The sequence below is a fragment of the Camelus bactrianus genome, chromosome 14 (genome assembly GCF_048773025.1).
Source record: "Camelus bactrianus isolate YW-2024 breed Bactrian camel chromosome 14, ASM4877302v1, whole genome shotgun sequence".
NCBI lineage: Eukaryota > Metazoa > Chordata > Mammalia > Artiodactyla > Camelidae > Camelus > Camelus bactrianus.
The window spans coordinates 18,126,339-18,151,131 of NC_133552.1; the positions used below are offsets into that span (position 1 = coordinate 18,126,339).

At 35.6% G+C, this 24,793-nt stretch overlaps 2 protein-coding genes across 2 annotated transcripts in view; one reads left to right on the forward strand and one right to left on the reverse strand.

Annotated features, from left to right (window-relative positions):
• The window catches only part of GTF2F2 (general transcription factor IIF subunit 2), a 121,406-nt gene that overhangs the window by 46,033 nt on the left and 50,580 nt on the right, over positions 1-24,793 (reverse strand). The window contains exon 5 of the mRNA XM_010951384.3: positions 7,832-7,913. Within this exon, the coding sequence (XP_010949686.1) occupies positions 7,832-7,913 (82 nt within the window). The remainder of the gene's footprint in view (positions 1-7,831; positions 7,914-24,793) is intronic.
• On the forward strand, positions 11,852-22,610 carry KCTD4 (potassium channel tetramerization domain containing 4). The gene is made up of 2 exons (XM_010951383.3): positions 11,852-12,977; positions 20,974-22,610. Exon 2 carries the CDS (start codon positions 21,159-21,161, stop codon positions 21,936-21,938), a length of 780 nt encoding a protein of 259 aa, XP_010949685.1. The 5' UTR covers positions 11,852-12,977; positions 20,974-21,158; the 3' UTR covers positions 21,939-22,610.

Below are 24,793 nucleotides of genomic sequence, written 5' to 3' on the forward strand. Positions count from 1 at the left end.
TTTGAGTATCTCGGGGGAGTCATAAGCCAAAGTATTACTGCAGGAGGGGACTGTTAAGACCGTTTCCAAAGACAACTTGGGAAAATTTCAGGATTAGTAAATAACCTTTCTAACACTTTCCAGAAAGATTCTGAACATCCAAGGAAGATTTACAAACTAAAAACCCATGGGTTTCTGATCTACACATGATGATGGCTACATTAAAGAGTTCTTGGAGATAGAAAACAGCAGATGAAAAGATTGTGGAGAGTTAACTGAGTTCCCTGGGTCTGAATCTCGATAATAGCCAGGTACTTCCACACCACCACTTTACAATTTTTGTTTTGAAAAGAGGATTATCATCATGGACGCTATTAAAAAATTCTTCAGATTCTTTTTCTCAACTCCAGTTATCTTTTCTGCTCTATTTCTAATTTAAGTTTGATTAAACTAATTTATCTACTTCAGGGCAGGGATTCAAAAAGAATCCTGTGTGCATGCCTTTTTTATCATGAGAACTAAGAGCTAAGACAAACTGGATGGAGTTAGGAATACCCCCAGCAGAGTTTTAGGGCAGGAGTACTTACTCAGGTAACTGTCAGGTTAAGTTAATATTTATTGAGTACTTACTGTGTGTCAGACACATCAAGTATTATATAGCATTATTTAATCTTTTTATCATAACACTGAGATAAATGCCACTATCACATTTTACAGATGAGGAAACAAAGGCACAAAAAGAGCATGTACTTTGCCTAAGATCATACAGCCAATAAATGGGGAAGCTAGTCTTTGAAACGACGCAATCTGAACGCCAGAGCCCAACCTCTTAGCCATCTCACTCTGTTATTAAGGCATCTTCATAGGTCCAGAGTTGCTTTCTAATAGAAGTCTTGATCCCCTTTTGAGCGGTAAGATGGTTACTCCTCAAGGAAAGCAATGAGGGTGTGAATGTCCTTGATGAGTTTTTCTCACCTGTAAGATGTTTTCCTAGTAAAGAGTTTTGCTATTGATCTTATGGTTGCCTCCCCAGCATTCACTCTGCCCCTTTCCTACGGAGCAGCAGCCACATGTTTCGGATGGGATTGACCCCATCTCTTACACATTTCCACAGGTGGGTCCTAACCATTAGCCTACCCTTCTCATCTTCACTGACACATTTATTGGTTCTGGGATAAATTCAGAACCCATGTTGGCCCAGAGAAGGAAGTGATGGTTCTGGGAGATGTAAGTAGCCATCTTGCTACCAGGAGAAAAGCCAGTTTGAAAATAGGCAAACTGGAGAAAGACAGACTTAACAAAATTAGGAACAGAATTAGAGAACTGATGACACTGAGAACTAGACAAAGCCATGGCTAAAGCCTACAAACCACTGGATTCAATTTATGTGTGCCAATGAATTCTTTTATTTTTAAGCCAGTTGGCATTGGGTTTTCTGATACATGCGAAGGAAAGCATCCTAATTAATACAAGTAGATTAACCATTAACCTCTACATTTACCAGAAACTGTTCAATAAAATCACCACAAAGCTAAAATATACTACACTTCCCTGGTCATAAAATTATCTTTATTGAACTCTGAGTTACTTCTATGATCTCAACTTTTATTGAGGATTAACAGAAAACTGTTTTTCTATAAAGCTATTTTTAGTTTATTATTCATTTTGCTGTTTAATAAACTTTATATACAAATTTACATTTAAACATTAACACAGCACTATCATATGCCCAACTCTGTATGGCTACTGGGAAGCAAACAACAGTGTATGTTCAGCTATAGTAGTTTCTATTCTAGACTTTTTAGTATGTGTTTCCTAATTGCCAGAACTTTTATTATTTGACTCTTATCCTTTAGTTTTCATTTTAAGGTTAGCATTTTAATATACCCAGACTATTCACAATGAGGGTAATCTGACCTCCCAGTTTACCCGGGACAGTTTACTCTGTTGTCTCAGTGTGGCTTTCTCTGTGGTTAGGCCTACTTTCATTCTTAAAAGTATCCTGTTTTGAGTAATAAGTTATGTAATTACCCTATTTATAAATTCATCTGGTACTTTTTTAAAATATAAAGGGACATGGCTATAAGAATATCACCCTAATTTTTGAGAAAAATCACTTAAAATTATTTTTATGAAATTCATATCTAGAGAAGAGTCAAAATTACAAGGACTAAATATATTCAAAAACTAGTTTAAATGTGGTGAAAAGAAAATGTTTCACTGTTATTGTGTTAAGCAAAAACTTTATTTGCAGAAACTTCTTTGGGCATGAATCTAGTTCACTTACATGAATCACACTGCCCACAAATTAAGATCTACTGAATGAGAGGCTCCTTTCCACTTCCCTTATAATAAGACATTCTAAGACATCTTTCACTGTAACATGAAACATCAACAACCTAGGCAGGTACAGCACAACTTCTCCCCAGGAAAGAATGTGAATCACAACTTGCTTCCCATTGTCTCGTGTCTTAGCATAGAAAAGAGACTCTGACTTTTCTCTTCTCCAACCCTCTATAGCTAATGTGCTGTTCCCAAACTGAAAGGTTTTTTTGAAGAAAACCCAAACACTGAAGGAATTAAAAAAATTTTTGTGGTTAAGTATTTTTAGATGACTTAGTGGCATAAACATGCAGAAGTTAAAAAGCCACACCTTCCTATTACTAGGATTTTCCTACAAGAAAACACACATTAGGATGATTGTCTTGTGCTCGCTTCAGCAGCACATATACTAAAATAGGATGATGGTCTTATATTTATGCCCCTTTACATTTAAAAAAGTACAACATGAATTATAAATAAGGTGACTACATAATTTATCATTTGGCTATTAAAGAAAAACTCAAGAAGCTTAATGAAAGTACACTTCATAAAAGAGAAATTAAATTCTAATTAGTACATCAAATATAAGCTATTATTAAATATATTTACATTTACCAATTCAAGATAAATTTCTTCCTAATAAAGTATCATTCAGACCTATCCAAATATATGTCAGATAAAGAGAAAGTAATAGAAACATTGGGAAATTTTGTTTCCCTTCTTTTGTTTTCAGGTTTTCTTGGTGGCTAAATGGATTCTTGCAGAATTTTGTACTATGTTGTAAGATTGGACAGAAGAAAATTGCAGCACAGGATTCATTTCTTTCTTGGCTTAAATTTCATTGATTTAAAGGTTTACTCATTTCTTGGGTTTACTGCAATACTAATTTCCACCTTAACCTAAATGAAAGACAGAATCTTACAAACCAAGAGAATCTTACTTACATTTGATTAATATGGGAATTATAATTCTCATAATATTTGGTTAATTTATCAGTTAAAATTTAATAACAGAGAGTTACAGCAAGAATTTATTACTAAAATTAAATTCTACTATAGTAATACATCATTCTTATAGAGCATTATTTATAAATATAAAATGCACTTTGTATATAAACATTTATGTTACTAAGAGAATAGTTTAGCTGCTACCTGCTAAAATGTAATACAGTTAAAAACTCACTGATTAAAGAAAATAACCTCATGGACTTAAGTCAAGGAAAGATAGGTTTTCTTTGATAAAAAGGCTGTCTCTTCTAGTCCTCCATAAATAGAAGATTATTCAATTCTTTTTATTCTGAAAAACATTTTTTGGTGATGAAATGTTTCTGTATGTGTTTTATAATCAGTCACTTTCTTCTCAAAGCAAGATAGGACTGTGTGTGTGTGCGTGCACACAAGTACACATATGCATGTGTATATGAACTGAAAAATCCCTCAAGTCCAGGTTTCAAGTGTAGTTCTGAGTAAAAAAAATTTTTTTCAAAAAAAAAATTAAAAAAGCTGAATGCTGTTGATGCCCATGTTTTGCCACTCCTTTCTATTTCAGTCCATTTCAACCCAACAGATACCTTTGGGTATTTATTATTTGCAATGTTCTATGCTAAGTGCTGAGAATACAAAAAGAAAAGAGGGGAGGGAAAATGGAAAGGAAAGAAGGAAGAAAAATAAAGCTCACAGTCCCTATTCTTATGAAGTTCATGATCTTGTAGGAGATGCAACTACGTATATTAAATAGTAGAAAACATAGACATTGACATATACCGTTAAAGAAGAACCTAGTATGTGGGAACATAGGAAAAGAGGGGTGGCGGATCTTAACTGGAGTTGGGATTGGAAGATACAAGAAGGTTTCACAGAGTGACACCTGGTTAGCTTTAAAGAATCTTGGCAGAAGGTAGACAAGGCGTTCTAGGTATAGGATGTAGCACATTACAAAGGCATAAGATGTTCAAGTGTCTAGTACATTTGGGAAAACAACCTGTAGTGAGATTTAACTATGAGACATCTATATAAAGGAGAAAAGATGAAAATGAAGCCAGGCAGTGAAATAAAAGCCAGACTATCCAAAAAGCTGAATGTCAGAAGGAGGCCCTGAAAAATTTTGAGCCTATGTGTGAAATATCTGGGCACAGCATATTTCAAATACTGAATCGTCAGTTCTGTTCTCAAACACTTCTACTCTGATGTCATCGACATTTGGAAATCCCTCTCTGTTTTACATCAACAGCACCACGTTTCTATTTCTCCCTCACTATACTGTCAGTAAACAGATTTTTTAGATAACCCTGTGTGGGTGTGTGTTTTCTTCAGGTTCAAATACTGAAAGCTCTCTAGGTCAAGAACAGCATCTAGTGATTTTAAAAAAATTGAGTCCTACCTTAGTGGTCACAGTAGACATTGGAAAATGTTGAATAATGAGGAACAAAATACAGGAGATATAACTTATGACTTAATTACTTTTCTACTTAGATAATTTACCCATCAGTACTCTTCCAATTTAAGTATCTTCTGCTTCTTTAAGTTTTTATGTAAACTGTCAACCAGGATTTAAACTGAAATGGACACAGGAACTGTAAGAACTTCCTGTTCCTCTGCCCTCATCAGTGCATCGCAAAGGACGGTGTGGAGCCAGTCTCAGGACTCACAGTAGGACATGCACCCAGGCTGCAGTGCCAGAGCCACCACTGGTCCTAGAGAAAATCTCTGTCCCAGAACCACTGATGTTTGAGATGAGTTTATCAAGTCCTACAAACACTACCTCCAAATATCCTCAAAACCTAGCCTCTCATCTCCTTTTGTCCTAGAATCCCTTTGTTTAGTCATTCAGACATTTTGTACCTGGGTTATTACATAAGCCTCTAGCTTACCTCCCTGATTCCAGTCTTAAAATAAACCAGAATGACCCTTGTAAACAAAATCCCTTCGCTTTCCATCCAGCTTAAAATTCTTCAGTGCCTCCCTGATTGCAATAGCACATGAAGTCCTAATTTATTACTATAGCATGTAAAACTCTTCAACAAGTAATTTAACAAGCATATAAGACTTTAACATTTCAAACCTTTTCTCCATTCACTCAACAAATATTTAGTGACTATCCACTAGATGTCATGAACTATTCTAGATGCTCGGTATGTATATGTGTGTATGTATGTGTGTGAGTGAACAAAATAGGTATACACAAAACAAAACAAAAAAACCCATGAGAGAGTAAACTGCACTAGGCAAAAATTGCAAAGCTGGCAAAAAATACAGTAAGTCAATCATATAATACAGTCTGACAACAGACTACAGAGGGCAAGGATGGGAGCAAGAACTCTGCTAGGAAGTCACTGCAGTGATCCAGGTGAGAAACATGGCAGATCATGTGGGTGGTGAGAAATGGTGAGGCTGCAGATGTGTAATATTCCAAAGGTACAGTCAGTAAGATTTCTCTGACACATTGGATGTGAGGTGTGAGAGAGGGATCAAGAATGTAGCCAAGGTTTTTGGACTGAGAAAATGGGAGGACAGAGTAGGCATTAACTCAGATAAGAAAGGCTGCTGGTGGAGCAAGTCTGGGGGGAAAGACCGGGAATTCAGTTTTGACATATGTGAAATGTCTACTGGGCATCCAATCGGGCTTTTGGATATAGAATTTCAGAGTTCACAAAAGGGCTAGAGCTTCTGTTTGTTCTGCCTCAAATAAATCCTGCATTCCAGGCTTGCAGAACAACACACAGATCCCTGATGTCTTTCCCAAGTCTTTGTGCCTGAATGAATCTCTGTTTAGAAAGTGTTCTTAACTCTGTCCTTTCCCACTTGGTCAAAAAAAAAATGTCTCAGCCTTCAAGACTTATGTCATGTAGCATCTGTTTTATGAAACTCACATGATTATCATCTCCTGAATTATCCTGTTTCCTTAAGTCACTTAAGTATTTATAATATGTAATGACTGGTCTTTTAGCATACTCTGAAAGGCTAAAAATTTGTAATGTCTTTTCAGGTAAGGAATAAGCAGCCATTTCATAAACACAGCCGGTGACTTTCCCAATCTGATCATCAGAAATCTTTAGAAACCTTAAAAGAAAAGACGACAAGCAGCTCAGTAACCAGATTTCACATTTCCTCCATTTCAGCAGTTATTTGAAGAAGATCAATTCTCAAAAAGGCTTGCATTATATAATAAATTTCACAGGCTGAAAACAAAGAGAGAAAGACCTGCCTGTGTTCCAAAGTTATTTACGTTAGAAAAAAATTTTCATTTTGATTGTCATCCTTTCACTTGCCCTGGGGAGGCATTTAAATTAGAGGAGTTATTGGACAAGAAAACCGGTCTTTGTTTCATTCCCAAGAGACAGACTTCCAATCTAATTGAGAAAAGGGGAAAAAATTTAAAAGATGTGAAATTTAGAGCTGATCCAGCTCAGCCAGCTGGGATATCCAGAGGCTGCTGCTACAACTTGAACAGTGAGTGTGCTCCCAACTATCAGTTCTGTGCAGCTACAATCTTCTAAAATGTAAGCTCCATGAAGGCAGAGATCTTTGTTTGTTCTGTTCACTGCTATTTCACATAGTAAGTGTTGAGTAAATGAAAAAAAAAAGTGCAATTCTAAACTACATGGGGTTGGAATACATTCAATACAAACTATAAAACAAGTATAGTAACGTTTCTTCAGGGTTTAAAAAGCTGCTGACTCTTTGAAAATCAATTTGAAATTTGAAGTATAAAGAATTTGCAATCATAATCTTTAAATATTAATTACAAAGGGTCAACCACATTCAAAAGTGGGGGAGGGACCCTGAAGCAAAATCTCTAATAAAGTAGCAAGTTCATAAAAATTTCTTTGTAGATCAAGAGAAAACGATGGTATTCTAGCAACTAACTATATTTGTTTTTTTACAGAGTAGTATTTTAGATAATATATTCATCATGGGAGAACTATAGCCTTTGAAAATAAAACAGTACACGTATCTTATTATATGTCTTTAGAAAATCAAGATTATAAGGACAACTAGAAAAAGAAGTTTAAAAAGTTTGATTCTAGGTTATATTAACACAGTAACCTGAAATACCCCAAATTAAGTCTGAGTTCTCAAAGTTCCCTTGCCAAAGAAACTCTTACTTGGTATTTCAAATAACTGCAGTATAACTAATAGATCATATTATATTAGTTTCAGGTATATAAGATATTGATTCAATAACTAGACATTAGGAAATGATCAATAAGTCTAGCTAACTTCCATCAGCATACATAGTTAAAAAAATTTCTGTTTTTGTGATGAGAGTTTTTAGGATCTATTCTCTCAACTACTTTCAAAAGTGCAATACTGTATTATTAACTACAGTCACCATGTTGCACATTATATCCCCATGACTTATTTTATAACTGGAAATTTGTTCTCAGTTGGTTTTAAAACTAAGCAACCTTTGAAGAAAACACTTTCAACAATAAGCATAGTTTTCATGCAGTCAATAGGCAATCTAACATATGTATTTCAATCCCTAGAAAGAAATATCAGGCATTATTTTAAAGTTAAAAAACACCAACCTCTTTAATCTCATGTAGTTTTCACTGGCAGCAGGTCGGCATTCTGCTCTTTGCACCACTATTCCTTCCAGTGAAAGCTTATCTTGAATGGAAAGAAAAAAATTAACAGATGTATTCGGAGATAACACATCATTCTCAAGACTGTATTCCGAAACACTGGTAACCACAGTAAGAATCAAATATAATTAATAATAAAAATCAAGGAAAGAAAAGGAATATTTTAAAGTTTATAGAAGTATCATTGGTTGGAATAAAGAAAAACCTTATTCTTGGCTGGTAAAAACCTGGGCATCTGTCAGGTTTATTTACTGGGCTGCTGCAGCCCCTTGCCAATAAACAGCTTTTATACACTCTGCTCTTTCTAAAGAGGGTGGCATAAAAGCATATAAAATCAAACTAAAAAAACTGAAGGGTATGGAGGCCATATCACCTTTGGCAGAGAAGTAACTTCTGAAAACACAGCTAGTATAAAAGCACTAAATCAAAGACATATAAACACATGTATTCACATGCGTGTGCACACACACATGTGCTAAAAAAAAAATCTAGAATACACTGTGACTAGAACAGCTAGCCTAGAAAATACTGTGAAACCAGGCAGGTTATACCGTGTTCCAGTTCTGCCTGAGAGTTGCTCTGACTTCTATTTTCTGGCAAAATGATTAATATGGGTATGTCCCAATGAGAGCTTTAGCTGCTATGAATATTTGTCCAAACAGAAGGGCAATTTCATACTATTAGTAAGAATTCTTAGGGTGACCCTAACACAAAATTCAAGAGAAACAGAAAAAAGGAAAACAAACAAACAAACAAAAAAAAACCAGGCAACAAGCACAGTGGGAAGATCACTTTAAGATCTCATCTTACTTGATACATATATGACCATCCCATGGGGGCACCAGCTTTACCACAGTCTAGAAATGCAAGGCTATGGTTAGGAACAGTTATGGTTCAGTCGTATTTCTGTGAGAATTCACCCAGGTTTTGAGAAGAGATTCAGGAAACCCTCTGGTTCATCAGCAATGCAGTTATGATTCATCTCTTCAGGATGAATGACTTTGGGCATTCCACTAACTACAACTAAATGCCTACTATGTGATGGGTACCATCCAGGCATTGTGAAACGGAAGATGATGAAGCTACAGAACTGTCTTCAAGAAGCACACAGTTCCCTGGGGGAGACAGATAAATTGACCAAAATGTAGAATGCAGACAGAACCACGCCAACATGATTTATACTAGAAAATCTTTTTTATGGTGACCTTTCTTGATTTTTGTCTCCAAAATCTAGAAACTCCTTATTGTAGCCCCTAAGTACTAACTGCAAACACACTGTAACCCAATGGTTTAATGCAAACGTGCAACAAACCTCCAGGACAGGCTGACAGATGACTGGGAAGACCCACGGTGAGAAGCATGTCTACCTCACACCAAAATATGCCAGGAAGGAAACAGTACAAAGGCTGTAATTATTTTATATTACATTTCAGTTTAAATATCCAAAACTAATTTCCTCTCATTAATGAATTTAGTAAGATTAAGATTAAAATTTGAATTTTCTTAAAGCAAAAGTAAATCTTATATTCAAGTGTGCCTCTCCCAGGAAGCTGAAAGTTCTATCTAGAAACAAGATTTGAGAAAGATTTCAATGTATATAGTGTCTTAGATTTCAATGCATGAGAAAAGTCCACTATTAAAATATAAATTAATCCTTAGAAAACTGAAATAAATGTAGACTACTGTTCCCGAAGATAATATGGTTATATATCCATGTGCCTATTACTGTTGGCTACTACAGAGCTGCCTTTCCATACCACCTGTGAATGCGCCCCACTTATTCAGCAGTACCTACTCCTGGTGGACAGATGACTTCAATTCCTGGTTAAAGGTTTCTGCCATCAACGTTCTGCACTTAATACCTGAAAGGGTAAGAAGCATCCACAGCACCTGCCCATTTCAATTTGGCCACCATTCTCATCACTATTCTTCAACCAAGGTCACTCACACAAAGCAGTAAAATTCACTTCCCCCAAACCATAATTTCCTGTCCATCACATCCCCTTTTCAAATCTAAAATAGCTTTCAAATGCTTCTCAAGTGAAAAGAAAAGTCTTCATCATCAGCAATGAATTCTTCCACCAACTGGCTGCTCTTAAATAACCCCACATCTCAGTTCACTCTTTCCCCTTCCCTGTCTCTTTCTAAATAAATCAAAATCAAAAACAAAAACAAAAACAAAAACAAAAACAAATTGACTTATAATACAGCCCTCTAAACAAGTTTTAAAGCCTTCACACATTTTTTAAAGCCTCACAGGAATGTGTTTTCATATTCTTTCCACTAAATCATGTTGCTTTTCTTCTTCAGGACATTACTTAAGATTTCAGGGGAAAGCTATTAAGTATTATATTTTATCGCATTTGAAAGTACCCACCTGCATACCACTGCTGTTAATTGGAGATCATATTCATTAATACAAAAACCCTGATAAGACTACTTTGTTGGCCCAGTCAGAAAGAGCATAAATAATTGAAAAAAAATCTCTTTTTTTGCTCATATATTTATCTAATATTCACTGAATGCCTTTTATGTAAAAGATAACTCAAAAACAGATCAGGAATAACAAAATTAAATGAAACTTAGCTCCTGTTCTCAAGCAAGGAGTAGAGCCCAGGGCAACCATTCACAAAGAGACTGAGGCATGTACGCCTAAAAAAAACTGAGGACCCTCAAAGAGCTTTTTATATGGGTTTCGTCTGCTGATATTGACCGTATTAGAAACTAAAACTGAACAATGTTTAGAAAATCAGAGTGAGAAAAGCAAAAAGGCTCAGTATTGTTATGAAAATAGTTTAGATTTCACAGGGCCTTGAAAGTGTCTCAGGGACCCCTCTACACAGTGGCTTCCAGATCACATTTTGAGAGCTGCTGGTCCAGCAGAAGGATAAGACAAGTACAGAAATCACTTTAACACACTAACAGCACTTTTGATGGCCCTCCACATACCCACTTCTAGATTACCAAGCCTCTCATTGCCCCTCTTAACTATAATGACAGATGCCCAAAGCTCGCTATAGACTGGTGGGTAGCAGGTTAAACTCTAGTACTCCCACACACTTCTGCTCAAAACATGCTAGAACTTGTTTATGCTAGTTTTACTGCTAGTAATTATGCAATCTGATTATACATTGCATAATCCCATTAATTATGAGTATGGGGGAGGGAGATGTTTCTATGAAAACTAGGTTTCGTGCTTTGGTAAATGTGATATAAAGGTAAGCGGCTAAAAATCTGCTGTCAAATTAGGTACTGGAAAGACAACTAGAGACTAGAAGAGACATACAGAAGTCTAGAAGAATTCTGTATTAGTATTGTTTCACAGTGTCTAAGTTCTTGCCCCTTTTTAAAGAAAGCAAAACTGAAAATCTAAGTTATGGGTTTACTTTTCACAAGAAAGAGAAATCAGATGCTCAGTCAGCATCCTATACCTAAAGCAAAGGCCTTGCCCTACATGTACACTGGTAATTAAATGAGCATTTATAAGTTTTAAGATAGAATGTTTAAGGCAGTAGGAATACATACTAATATCATTTTATGATTCCCTACCTTTGACTTTAACTGACTACTGTTCCCTCCATAAAGGCTGTGGGATTCTACTGTACTAAGCAGAATTTGTTATGGTTTATAAGGGTTATAATCTGCCGACAGAGACAGAGTATTGGGATTAAAACCACAGAGAGAGAAAGAAAGAGAGAGAGAGAGAATAAGAATAAGAATGAGTATGTCTAGCTGGGAATTAAGAAGAGCTTTGAAAGGGAAAGCAATGCTTGTGCTGGACCTTGAAAAATGAGTAGGATTTAGACTGGGAGGAGAGGCAGAAGGGCACCGAAGGTGGTGAAACAGTGGGAGCTATGGCTTTTGTCTCTTCTCTGTTTCTCTCTCTGTCTGTCTCTCCCTCTCAGAATTTTAAACTAAGGAACCCATACCAGAGTCACTCCACCTCAGGAATCACTGGAAGGACACGGTCACAACAGCACTCTGAAGAGAAGCCACGTAAACTCGTCCTGCTGAAAGCCCCAGAATGGCTTAGTTCCTGTCTCTTCCTGGGCTTGGCCATTTGTTCAACTCTTCTTTAGATTCTGGGAAATATTCCCAGATCCTTTCTATATTTTCTCACCTCCTCTGCTTTTTTGGCTAGACTGGTTTACTTAATGGTTTATGCTACTTGTAACCCAAAGAACCTTCATAAGTATGAACACACATCTTTGGTGACAGTAGTTTATTATCTATATCCTGCCACTTAGTTTCAGAAAAAAATGGAGAGTTTTAAAGGGTGTGTACACAAAGGGCATCCTATAACTAGAATGGAAGTGTCCTAGTTCTGATTCTGCCACTAAATAGCGGTGTGACTTTTGAGAAGTTACTTCACATCTCTGGGCCTCAGCATCCATATGTACAATGAAGCCACAAGATCTCTGGAATCTCCTTCAGTTCTCTCACTAAAATAAATAAAACTGCCCTTCCCTTCCAATTGGGGATGTTTTGTTACTTCATTAGTATTTATTTTGTTGGCTCTAACACTTTCTAAAAGACCTAGCTATAATCACATTTTCTTTGAGTAGAAATTAAAGAAAACTGTCTCTGAACAATAATAAGAAAATGTTGAAAAGCTGCTCAAGACTTGAAAACATACAAACTTCTGATCTAAGCTGGACCTTCCTACTCTTTATCTCAATTTGAGACACATGCAATGTTGAAGAACCCAAGAGAAACAACTGACTGGCACTTTTTACAAAGTTAAGGGCATGGCTAGTTTGAACAAGTTAAAGTAATAAGCAAGCAGGAAGTGTGCCTATTAGCACTGGCATGTAAGTAATGAGAGCAGGTATGTTACGAGGATGCTAGGCATCAGGAAGTGACAGGCATTCATTTCCACAAGACCACTCTGGATCCAGTTCAACATGGAGGCCTTAAAGAGCACTTCCAACTCAACTTAAAACACAGACAAGGTTAGAACCAAGATTCCGGATTGATCCTTGAGACTTTGAAGCTATTTTCCTGATTCTGACTTACATCACACCTGTGTCTATCCTTTCCGCAAAAGGACTAAAGAAGTAATATTCCACAGAGAATGAGCATTTAAAAGGTAAATCATTTTCAATATTCCTACTAGTCTCCAATTGTTTTCATTTAAAATCTTTTCTTACAAGCCTTTGCCTGTGGTTCACAGGGTAAGGCCTATTAACACAAGCTACCTGGCATCTTAATAAACCAGTTGGGCAAAGCTGCAATCCCTATATTATTAAGAAAGTGTTCCTTACTGTATTCAAATTGGTGAACCGATGTTCTGATCTCTATTTACTATTCAGAAATTTTAGGAATAAAAGAGCGTGCTCAGACTTCAGTAAACCTACAGAGTTAGCATTTGATTATTTACCTCAAAAGCTAACAAAATGAGCAGCAGCCATATAAGTATTACCTTGAATTATCTATTTATGTAATATGTTTTCTTACAATGATATTCAAATTATAAATATGCCTAATATGCTGGGAATTCCTAGTTTTAAACCAAATACTGAAACCATAGTTTGAGGACTAAAAAATAGTAACTTGAAGACTGGACTTAGGATTAGAAAAGACCTCAGTTTCCTCACTCATGGTTCTGCTCTTCAACTCTTCCCCTATGGACTGGGACAAAGAAGGTTTATGTACATTCCCATACAAGGGATGCTGCAGTTCTCCTCAAAGATTCTCTGTAAATGAGAAGACTGGTTGCCCAGGGGTAGAAAGAAGAGTGGTTACTTAGGTTCAAAATCAAAGAGGGAGGCCTTAAATGTGCAAAGGAGTTTAGAATGTTCTATGAGTCTACAGAAGCCATAACAAGTTTTTGATCAAAGAAATAACTTAGTGAACGAATTTTAAAAACCAACATCTGTAAGTTTTAATATTTACAAAAGGAGTTCACAAGTTATCATTCTATACTTCACATTACAGTCCCCTTTTTGCTTGTTATACTATATATATACTCATCAACATAAATTCTCAAATCCAGATGTGGGCATGATGTTGTAATGTTGTATAAACAGACATAATCCCTAGCCTCAAAGTTGCTTTCAAGAATAAGAGATTGAATAAAACCCAGAAATAAAATACAGTTTTATAAAGAACATGAAGTAATGCTGTGCTGTAATAATAAATGAAAAGGGTCAGGAAAATCATACTACCGTAATAGTTTGTTTTAGTTATACCTTCATCAAAGGGTGCTATCCAACTTTGGCTGTTGCACTTGAAATTCGAGAGAATTCAAAAACAATAGCAAACATGATATTTAACAGATTTATAGATAAATATTTAAAGATAGAAAAACAAATCTTTCCAGGAAAGACTAAGTCTCCCAGAGAAAAAACTTTTACTACAGTGTTATATTACAATTAAATAGTGCCAAAAACTGTGCTAGATGAGATGAGGGGTACCAAGAAAGAAAACGCAGACCCCTGCACTTAGAAACTAGCCTGCAAATATACTTGAGGAATACAATATTAATGAAATACTTATAGACAATCTGGTGACACATTTTTAAATTAACTGAATATGATTCTAGTTTCATTAATTTTATCCTTAATAACTCTTATTCTCTTCGCCATGTTGAGTAATAGTAGTAATACCACAAATTAGTTTAGTTCTTTACAATTTTCAAGATACTTTCATAGTAAGTGATCCTCACAACTAGAGTAGAAACTATGCCCCCATCATTAAGAACTCCTTTGAGGAAAGTTCCCCCTTCCTGAGCTCATCAATTTCCTGAACATTCTTCATCTCTGCTTGATCATAAGTATCACCTGGGGAGCTTTTTAAGAACTATTGAGCCCACTCCCAGAGATTCTTTATTTGTACTATGTGGGCAACAGGTATTTTTTTTACAACCTCGCTAGATAATTCTAATTTGCAGCAGCCAGCGTTGAGACTGCCATTCTGATATTTCCCTCCTCCTCCTCCCCCTTTTTCCTCTTGCCTGCATCTCTGTTAATTTTATTTTCTGGTGGTACGGAGGCAACAGCTTACAGAACTACTCAAATATTCCATTAAATCTAAGATACCATCAACTGTAATATTCGCCATTACTTTATGTGCCACCAAGGAAAACAAAATACCACCATGAAACTTTTACAAGCCAATGATTTGAAGACATACTCTGATTTCAGAAATGTTAAATGTGAAAAAGTGTACAATAAGACAGAGTTTTCCACCCCTGATTTACAATCACTCTACTCTCTCTCCTATGAACCATCCTTATCCTGTCCTGCTAGTTCAGGCCCCTCCTCCCTCTCCTTCACACCATCTCATCACCAAAGACACAAAAGGATCTAAAGAGAAGGTAACAGGAGGAACAGTGGTAGGGGACACCATTTGGGAGCAGAAACCCTTTTGGTCACTGATTTAATGTTAATAATAATATTAACTTTACAAATTTTCAAAGTCAAGTCTCTCATTTTGAGATTGTAGACAATGGTTATTAACTTAAAACATCTCCTTCCATCAAAAAAAATCTTCTGAAAAGGCAAAATTCCATTTTGCCAAATAGCACTATAAAAATGAGTTCTATATAATAATATAATTTCGGTGTTCATTTGATGGCTCATAGAAGTGCTTTGCTCATCTGGTTACAATAAAATTTTCCAGTGAATAATAATGCATAGCTTGCACTTCGGGAAAAAAAAAAAAAAGAGCAAACTCATTTTTAAAAACTCAAATGATTTCTGCTTATGGAATTATAAAACATAGGTCCCAAAGTACATTTAAAATATGAATTAATATTTGACACAACATTGTAAAATGACTATAACTCAATAAAAAATGTTTAAAATAAACAAATAAATAAAATTTCTTTAAAAAAATATGAATTAATGTGATATGTAAATTGTTTTCAAGATTACCTCTGTAATGAAAATCAAAGAAATATGGAATGGAATTTTGCCAGAACTTCTCATTTCATCTCTGCCATTTTTATTTGTGCTCCTTTTGATACAAACTGCTTTAATCATTTCTACACTCCCAAAGTGAGGCTTAAAACTTTGCCAATGTAGCAATGTTTCCTGGGCTTCTTTGAAGACTTAGTTCAACACTGCAAAACATTTACAAGCTTATTCATCTGACTGGAATTACACATCCACATCTTCTTACTGCCAGAACTTATAGCCAATGAATCCCAGGAGGATTTAAGCACGCTGCATAGTTGGTGAGATACGTGGTCAACCAACTCCATAAGGCAGGTGAGGCAGAACTTGAGTTGATGCAATCCCAGTGCTAGACAACATCTCACGAAGAAAAATTTTATATTTCAAAATGAAACTAAAGTTTTGACATTCAAATAGAATTAGATTAACACAGAAAAATCCCTGATTCTTAAAATATGTTAATACATCACATTGTATAATTTATTTTTATTTTTCAACACAAAAAAGTCTAGAGTAACATGATTACAGCTGAATATCAAAATGAATGTTTCTCACATTCAATGCATTAACAGGAGGCTATGAAGCAAAAGAAAGCCACACATTAAAAAAGAGAAGCTCAGCTTGTGAAAGGCAGAAGGTCAAGGCAAAAAGCAATCAGAAGACATGAAAGTCAGATGGTCAAAGGTCAGTCAGATTTTGAAAAATGAGCAGATAAAGATATCATAGAAATCAAGTAGATGGGCATCAAATTCAAGTGAAGAAGACAGACACAGATCAGGAAGCTTAAAAAAAATCCAGGGCAGAGACATAGTGCCAGGTTTAAGTAAAAATTGACAGCTGTTGCTCTTCTGTAGTTGGTTTTACTTTCTTCCTAAGGTAATGGGAAGTAATCTTTTTAAAAAAAACAGGCATACATGCATACAGGTGAAAATAACCAAAAAGATTTGGTAGAGGTGGAGAATGTGGAAATAGAAGCCGAGTGTTCTGAGACCACTCCCTTTCTTGAAAAGGAAATTTCATAGAGGAGTTATCTGTTGAGTCTAGGGGTATTATCAAGTCTTGTATCTTCCAACCAAGAGAGATACTTTCTTGGTAAAGTTCCACTTCTTTCCGCGGCAGGGGAATACCTCTGGCATATAAATGGAGCAAGCGTATATTATGATGATGTCCTGTGTCAATCACGGTGATGACAATGACCTCATTTCCCGTCAAGAGTTGAAAGATAAGATGCGAATTCCCACTGGCCTGGAACAAGTTCTGCCTAATACTAGTGGAAGATAAACATCACCATAAAGTGGAAAGGTTTTGCTAAAATTTGATTAGGCATTGGGTCTAACCAATGAATACACTCATATCAAGAACCCGACAATGGCATTGTTTAAATCCTCAAAGTTGGCTATCATCAACAAGAACATAAATAACAAATGTTGGCCAGGATGTGGAGAAAAGGGAGCCCTCCCCTTGCACACTGTTGATGGGACTGTAAACTGGTGCAGCCACTGTGGAAAACAGTATGGAGGTTTCTCAAAAATTAAAAATAGAGCTACCTGTATGACTCAGCAACTCTGCTCCCAGGTATACATCTGAAAAAAATGAAAACACTAACTTGAAAAGATACATGCCCCTCAATGTTCATAGCACCATTATTACAACTCCCAAGATATGGAAGCAACCTAAGTGTCCATCAACAGATAAATGGATAAAGAAATGTAAAATATATATTTTATATATATGTATATATATATATATATATATATACACACACACACACAATGGAATGCTACTCAGCCATAAAAAATAATGAAAATTTTGCCATTTGCAACAACATGGATGGACTTTGAGGGTATTATGCTAAGTGAAATAAGTCAGAAAAAGACAAAATACTGTATGAGATCACTTACAAGTGAAATCTAAAAAATAGAGCAAAACAGAAAAAGAAAGCCAGATAACACCAAGTGTTGGAAAAGCTGTGAGAAAACAGGAGCCCACAGGTACTGCAGGTGGGAGAGTGCATAGATAGCGCTGATCTCGAGAGTCATCTGGCAGTTCTAAGTAAAACTGAGCGTGGTTAGCAGGCCTTCCCCTGGGTATGTACTGCACAAACTTTCACAAACACCTATAAGAGGACATGAAACTGTTCATCACAGCAAGGAATTGAAGCAGTCTGGGTGTTCTTCACTAGGGAATCAAAACCAACATTTATTGGGTGCTTAAGTGTGAAATACTATGCACCATCCAGAAGAAATGGAACAGATATACAGCAGCATGAACTAATGCAAAAAGCAGAGTTGAATGAAAAAAGTAAGAAACATAGATACATACACACATATACAAATGAAAAAATAAATGTCTTCAAAGTTGGCTAAAGGGCTCTTTTATATATGTGATAACAGGTGTCTATGACAGACCATTTTTTTTCAAAAAATATTTCTGCCTGCAAAGCAGATGAAATCTTCAAGTCTAGTGGTCAAGTGGATCTGAGCTAATCTTTGATGTGTAGGTTAAGCCCTCTTGCTGAAACCACTGAACTGATTAATTCCAGTTTGTATCTGCAGTGAGGCAGAGAAATGTAGTCACATACCATGGGTGTTTGCCTTGGCACAGTTATTGAAGCACCATTTGTACAGTTTTAGGGTTGTGTAGACTTGACTGACACTACGCTTCTTACCCTCCAGCCCCTAAAGCAGGTAAATATAAGCTCAGAATTGGCTAAAAAGATGACAACCTGGCTTTCTCCTAAGGGGCATGGGTACCACAACAGCAGCGATGATCAACAAAGCCCTGAGATCTCTGTAAACTGCAATCATCTTGTTTTAACGGGGATGGAGTGCAGTAACAGGGAGAAAGTGGGGCCTACTGGATACCGTTTTTCTTTCTTAAGACTGCAAGCTGGAAGCAAGAGGACATAAAAGAAAAGTCCTATGGATTCTCATCAGCTCCAGGCAGGCACTAAGACAAGGCTTCTGTTACACTATTGATGCCAGGCCACAGGTGGCAAATGAAACATACATGTCAGGTTTGCAGAAGCCAAGGATACCACAGTGAAGTCTCGAGTGAGACAATGCAGTCAAGGGTTAGATGCACCTGATGGGGTGGTTCAGAGTCTGTCAAGGCAAGTCAGCAGAAACAAAGAACACACATCAGTAGTTTTAAAAACCAGAAAGCAGAAGTGAACAAGTTAGCAAGTGTAAGGTGGTCCTGGGGTGATGGCTGAAGAGGTCAGTGGTCCAACTTCCTGTAGTCCTGCCCCCCCCCTCCCACAGAAGCCCATCCTCCAGCAGCTCTAGCTTTACCGCTTCCCCATGAAGCCATCTATAAATGGGCCAAACAGGGTCTAAGGAAGCAGACCAAACATTATATAGACTTCAACTACACCATTTTATTTAAACATGAAAGAAAATTCTAGCATAGCCTCCATATTACAGCTATGCTTTATTGATTCTGATGTCATGTAAAACTCATTAACAGAGCCTATACCTATGAATTGGTATGCTGTTGTTGGCTTTGCTACTACATAATGCTAGCTCATGTGCATGGACTATTAACATAAGAATTCCATGAATACCTTTCCAAAACTGCACGCCTCAAAAACTCTATTCAGTAATTCAGAAGAAGTCATCCATAGATAAGGCTTGATTCCAAAAACACAGGATCAACACATGAAATTGTTAGACTATAAGAGCAAATTCTTCTTAAATGATGCAGTACTGAGGGGAAGCTTTAGTCTAAGTGTCGGCTTACTATTAACAAGCTGTAAAGTTCTAGATAAAACACTAAAAACTCTCTAGAATGCAATCCTACCTCTGGTAAAATTTTAACTTTGGTTCAATTTCATAGTCTCTAAGCAAAAAACTCAGCCTTAAAAATGTTATGCCTTAGACTTCTAGTTTAATTTCAATGGACTTTTGTTAAACTCAATGCTACATAAACATTAAATTCAAAGTGTGCTATAATTAAAAATAAAAATTTCTCTATCCAAAGAAAATCTAACGTTTAAAGAAAACAGAAGGCAAGCATTTTTAGAAGAATCTACACCAATATTTCTAACAACACAAAGTTGAAAAAATTTTAAATACCTTTAATGTAATAAAAAATATATAAATCAATTTAACAAAATCTGAAGTCTACTTCTGAGAACCATATAGTTCCTCAGAATAATTTAGCAGATAGGTCAAATAATAGTGTAATGGGAACAATGTTCACATTTCTTACCACTGGGCCTTTAAATTCTACAAATGAAAACTCAGATTCCCTAAAATGCTTTGGAAGGCAAGTCACAGGGGAAGGAGGGAAAAAAAAAAGGAGAGAGAAACATCACACTCACATTGTTTCAGCTTAAAAAAAAAAAGCTAGGCTTTGGTCTTTTCTTTCCCTCTTTGAGAATACTAAAAAGCAACAACAAAAAAAACCCAACTAACTTGGCCCATGACACTATTTTATAGGAGGTATTTTGAATCTGTCTGTTATCTTCCTGCAGGAGCAAGCACACAAACACACAGTTTTAGTACTTTCCACAGCAGTCTGGGTCTTTGTTCAGCAGTGAAGCAGATTTCGGGTGAAAACAAGCCTATGAATTTTCCGTAGGAAATCTTAACCAAAGAGGAGGGAAAAAAATACTGCAAAGCCTGTATACTTAATTTTTCACCTTTAGGGTAAAAAACCAAAATAACAACCTTTTGTTAAAGGACAGTCAGAAAATTTCTTCTCACTTGCTAAAGACTCCCAAATCAGAATTATATGCAAATCCAATTAAATTTAAGTGCGATGTCACAAATAACAGGTTCAAATATTCTCACTTGTGTCTCCATAATGACTACACCACTGTGAAATGTGTGACTTTCTATAGAAAAGAAAATTCTATACACCAAGGTTCCTTTCTCTTTAGGTTTCCTATTTATGATTTACTTAAAAAAAGGTACTAATTCAACATACATTAATCTCCAAAAGAAGACAGCATTATAAAATATTAAGCCTGCCTGATTAATAACTTACAAGACATTTAGAAGTACATAAAAATTCACACTTAGCTGGAGAATTAAATATTTGTAACTGCTTAACTGCTAAAAGGAAATTCAATTTACTGAGTAACTTTTATTACTTCAAAGAATATGCATGAAAACCTTTTCACAACAAGTTCCTTCCCTGATACAGTTAAATGCAAATTATCTTTTTTCCGTCTTACTCCAGAAAGCTCCTGCATACATAGCTGAGACGCCACCTACTGCAAAACCGAGCTGACAGCGCAGGCGATGCTGCCAGCGTTTCCATTCCATCACCAGGCTGGGGCTGAATAAAGGCGTGTGTGTGTGGTAGTGTTTCTTTTTTAAAAATCTCAAAGCCAAGAAGAACAAGCTGAAATAGCATTTGCAAAAATGGAGCGTAAAATAAACCGAAGAGAAAAAGAAAAGGAGTATGAAGGGAAACACAACAGCCTGGAAGATGCTGACCAGGGCAAGAACTGCAAATCCACCCTGATGACCCTCAACGTTGGTGGATACTTATACATTACTCAAAAACAAACACTGACCAAGTACCCAGACACATTCCTTGAAGGTATAGTAAATGGAAAAATCCTCTGTCCATTTGATGCCGATGGTCATTATTTCATAGACAGGGATGGGCTCCTCTTCAGGCATGTTCTAAACTTCCTACGAAATGGAGAACTTCTACTGCCTGAAGGGTTTCGAGAAAATCAACTTCTTGCACAAGAAGCAGAATTCTTTCAGCTCAAGGGACTGGCGGATGAAGTGAAATCCAGGTGGGAAAAAGAACAGCTAACACCCAGGGAAACTACTTTCTTGGAAATAACAGATAACCATGATCGCTCACAAGGACTGAGAATCTTCTGTAATGCTCCTGATTTCATATCAAAAATAAAGTCTCGCATTGTTCTGGTGTCCAAAAGCAGGCTGGATGGATTTCCAGAGGAGTTTTCAGTATCGTCAAATATCATTCAATTTAAATACTTCATAAAGTCTGAAAATGGCACTCGACTTGTACTGAAGGAAGACAACACCTTTGTCTGTACCTTGGAAACTCTTAAGTTTGAGGCCATAATGATGGCCTTAAAGTGTGGTTTCAGACTGCTGACCAGCCTGGATTGTTCCAAAGGGTCAATTGTTCACAGCGATGCACTTCATTTTATCAAGTAATTACCTGTGCCACGAACAAAGACAACAAGCATGCAGCCAGCAAGCTTCGGAAAACCACAGCATCAAAGGCATCCCAAATAACGTGCCCGGCCAGCTCTGTACTCAGAGCCCTGCTGCTAATCAATTACTGTGAGCTAACGGTATGTAAATTCTATCGCTAAAGATGTCCTTCTCTAGGGTGTTCCTGCTGATCAGACTCAAACACTTAAAGTGAAAACAGTGATCTTCTATATATTGTAAATAAAGACTGAATGCTTTTGCCATTTGTTTATTTTTCCTTAAGCTGTCTTTCAATCAGAATGTCTTGGGTACTTGCAAAATGAATAAGCATGTACATTACCTATCGTTCTTTTAAGTAAATGGTAATGAAATGTTTTAAAGGACTGTAAGATTTAAAATCCTTTCTCCTTATGGCAAAAACCTACAAAGAAATTGAACTGGCAAAATTAACCATTGAGAGCAAGATAGACGTACAGATCTACTAACACAGAGCTGTGGTGAAACTAAATGAGACTGTAAGAAGGTATTAAAGCTATGGATTTAATTTTTAATAGTAGGCACTAAAAGCTTATTTCTAGTTCCTGTATTTCATACTAGAATTACAGCTGAATTGATACACTGCTGAAAATTCCTAGAAAACTGCTTGATGACAATAAAAAAATAAAAGCACTACTAACTTCCTTGCTTGTATTAATTATAATAAAAAGTTACATGTGTCACTTTTCAAACAAATAGTACCTCTTGATGATTTCATACAATATTATGCTTTGACATGGTCAACTGACAGGCTACAGCAACCCCAGCTGGACTTGCAAGTGACAAAACCCAGCAAATTCATTTCTTTGCAGGATGAGCTTTAACACAGCATGGATAACTTAGGCTCAACAGAGGACGTGGTATTAGAATAATAAAGGAGTTAATTTTCAGAATCACCCTAAATATTCATTTTTCAAGCTCAAAAATATTAAATGAGCATTACTAAACATTATTATTATGAAAGAACTTTATCAATTCTTTTTTGTACATCTTCTGATCATAATCTCAGACTCAGTGAGTTGTGTTAATTTACTTCGTGCTAAACAAGAAGTTATTTTAAAAAATTAAGTTTTATACATAGCTGTCTCAATAATCTAGAAACCTAGGTTTAAATGTGTGTGCACTGTTTTCCTCCCAAAGAACAGATAAATCATTTATTTCTATGCCACTTATTTTCTTTGGCTTCTAAATTCACTCCTGTAAAGTTAACCATTTAAACTGGTAATTAAATCTTAATTTTAATAAACTTCAACAAAATATTCCTGAAAGTCTTGACTGAAGTTACTAAGTTAGCATATATGCCCAAAGTTTGTTTTATGCTTTACATAAAAACTTAGGATAAATTAGCAGTAAAGCTAATATTCATTCTCAGAACTATACCTGACTTCCAGTTGTAACAGCCAAGGTAATACAAAAGTTGTCTGTACATACTAAAAGAAATATTTTAAAACCTTTTGTACAAAAAAGTCCTTTAAAAATCCACATTAAAAAGAAAAACCTCCACATTATCCAAACTTCTTTTTGTGTAACAAGAAAAAAAATTTGTATTAAAATATCAAATTATCTCTTATATACTTAAAAATGGCTTAATTAGGATTTAAAGAAACTATGAAAACAGAAAAAAAAAAAAAGTGAAATCCATTTTACCAGCCACTATAACTGAACTGTTTATATACCTCTCCAGCTTATGAGCTGAATTTTCCTTGGCATTTCAACTTTGTAATGCAAAAAACGGTAGTGATTTAATGTCAAAGCAAGACTTTCTCTAACAGGATGTCATTACAGATAATAAAAATAGCCTTGACATATCTTTTCACAGGAGATATGGCAGAACAAATCTCCTTAGACGTATTATAAGTAAGGTTTTTGCATCAATTCACAAAAAGAAACTTTAACTGCTATAACAAAATTATTACTGATGGAAATTATTAAAAATTTGTCATTCATTTTAATGTAAATCTCTTAAAAATCATATCTGGAATGCATTTAATTCATCCTCAAGCTCTTGACAGATCATAGTATCTGAGAACAATTTAGTAATCTAGAAGAAAATATGACTAGATTGATTACTCTTGTGTAAATTTTCATAAATGTACCTTTTTAAATTCAAAGTCACTTCACCTTCACACTTGAATATTTACATATTCAAGTACCTAAATTCTATAAGTATGTAGAAAATATCTAGTTTTTAATTTTACTATTTTAAAAAATACTTAGAAATGCTTTCCATTCAAAAACTCAAGAAATTATACAAAATGCCAATTATAAGCCAGAGTGAAGTTGTCATAACATTTTTGTTTGTAAAGTCAATGAAGAATTTCTTCCTCAAATCCTTCCTCATGATACTGTTCCAAAGGATAAATCACAAAGTGACTCTATACCTTCTTTTTCAGAAGAAAAGTAATAAGAAAATAGGTTATTATACCTGCCATGAGGCAAACACATACACTTACGTATTTGGAATTATACCACACACAGTGATTCTAGCATTGTCCTTAAAATATGAAAAATAAATACATAGCTTATGGTATATTATATTTCTAAAATGTATACAGCAGTGTGCAGAACATATGAAAGGAAACAAGAGACTTTCCAAATAATACAAAAAAGATGATGGTACCAATTAAGCTTGTTCAGTTATTTTTTTTTTTAAAGAAAATTACTTATACTTCAAGTGCTATTTTTAAGATGATAAAAGGTAACATTTATTGTTTTACTACACACCAGATACCATGCTACGAAATACATTACATGCTATGAAATATATTATCTCAATTAATCCCCACAATGACCCTAAGAAAGGTGCTATTATTCTTCCC

Excerpts from the sequence above, each read along its gene's own strand:
- KCTD4 (XM_010951383.3), top strand. The coding sequence starts at position 21,159 with ATGGAGCGTAAAATAAACCGAAGAGAAAAAGAAAAGGAGTATGAAGGG.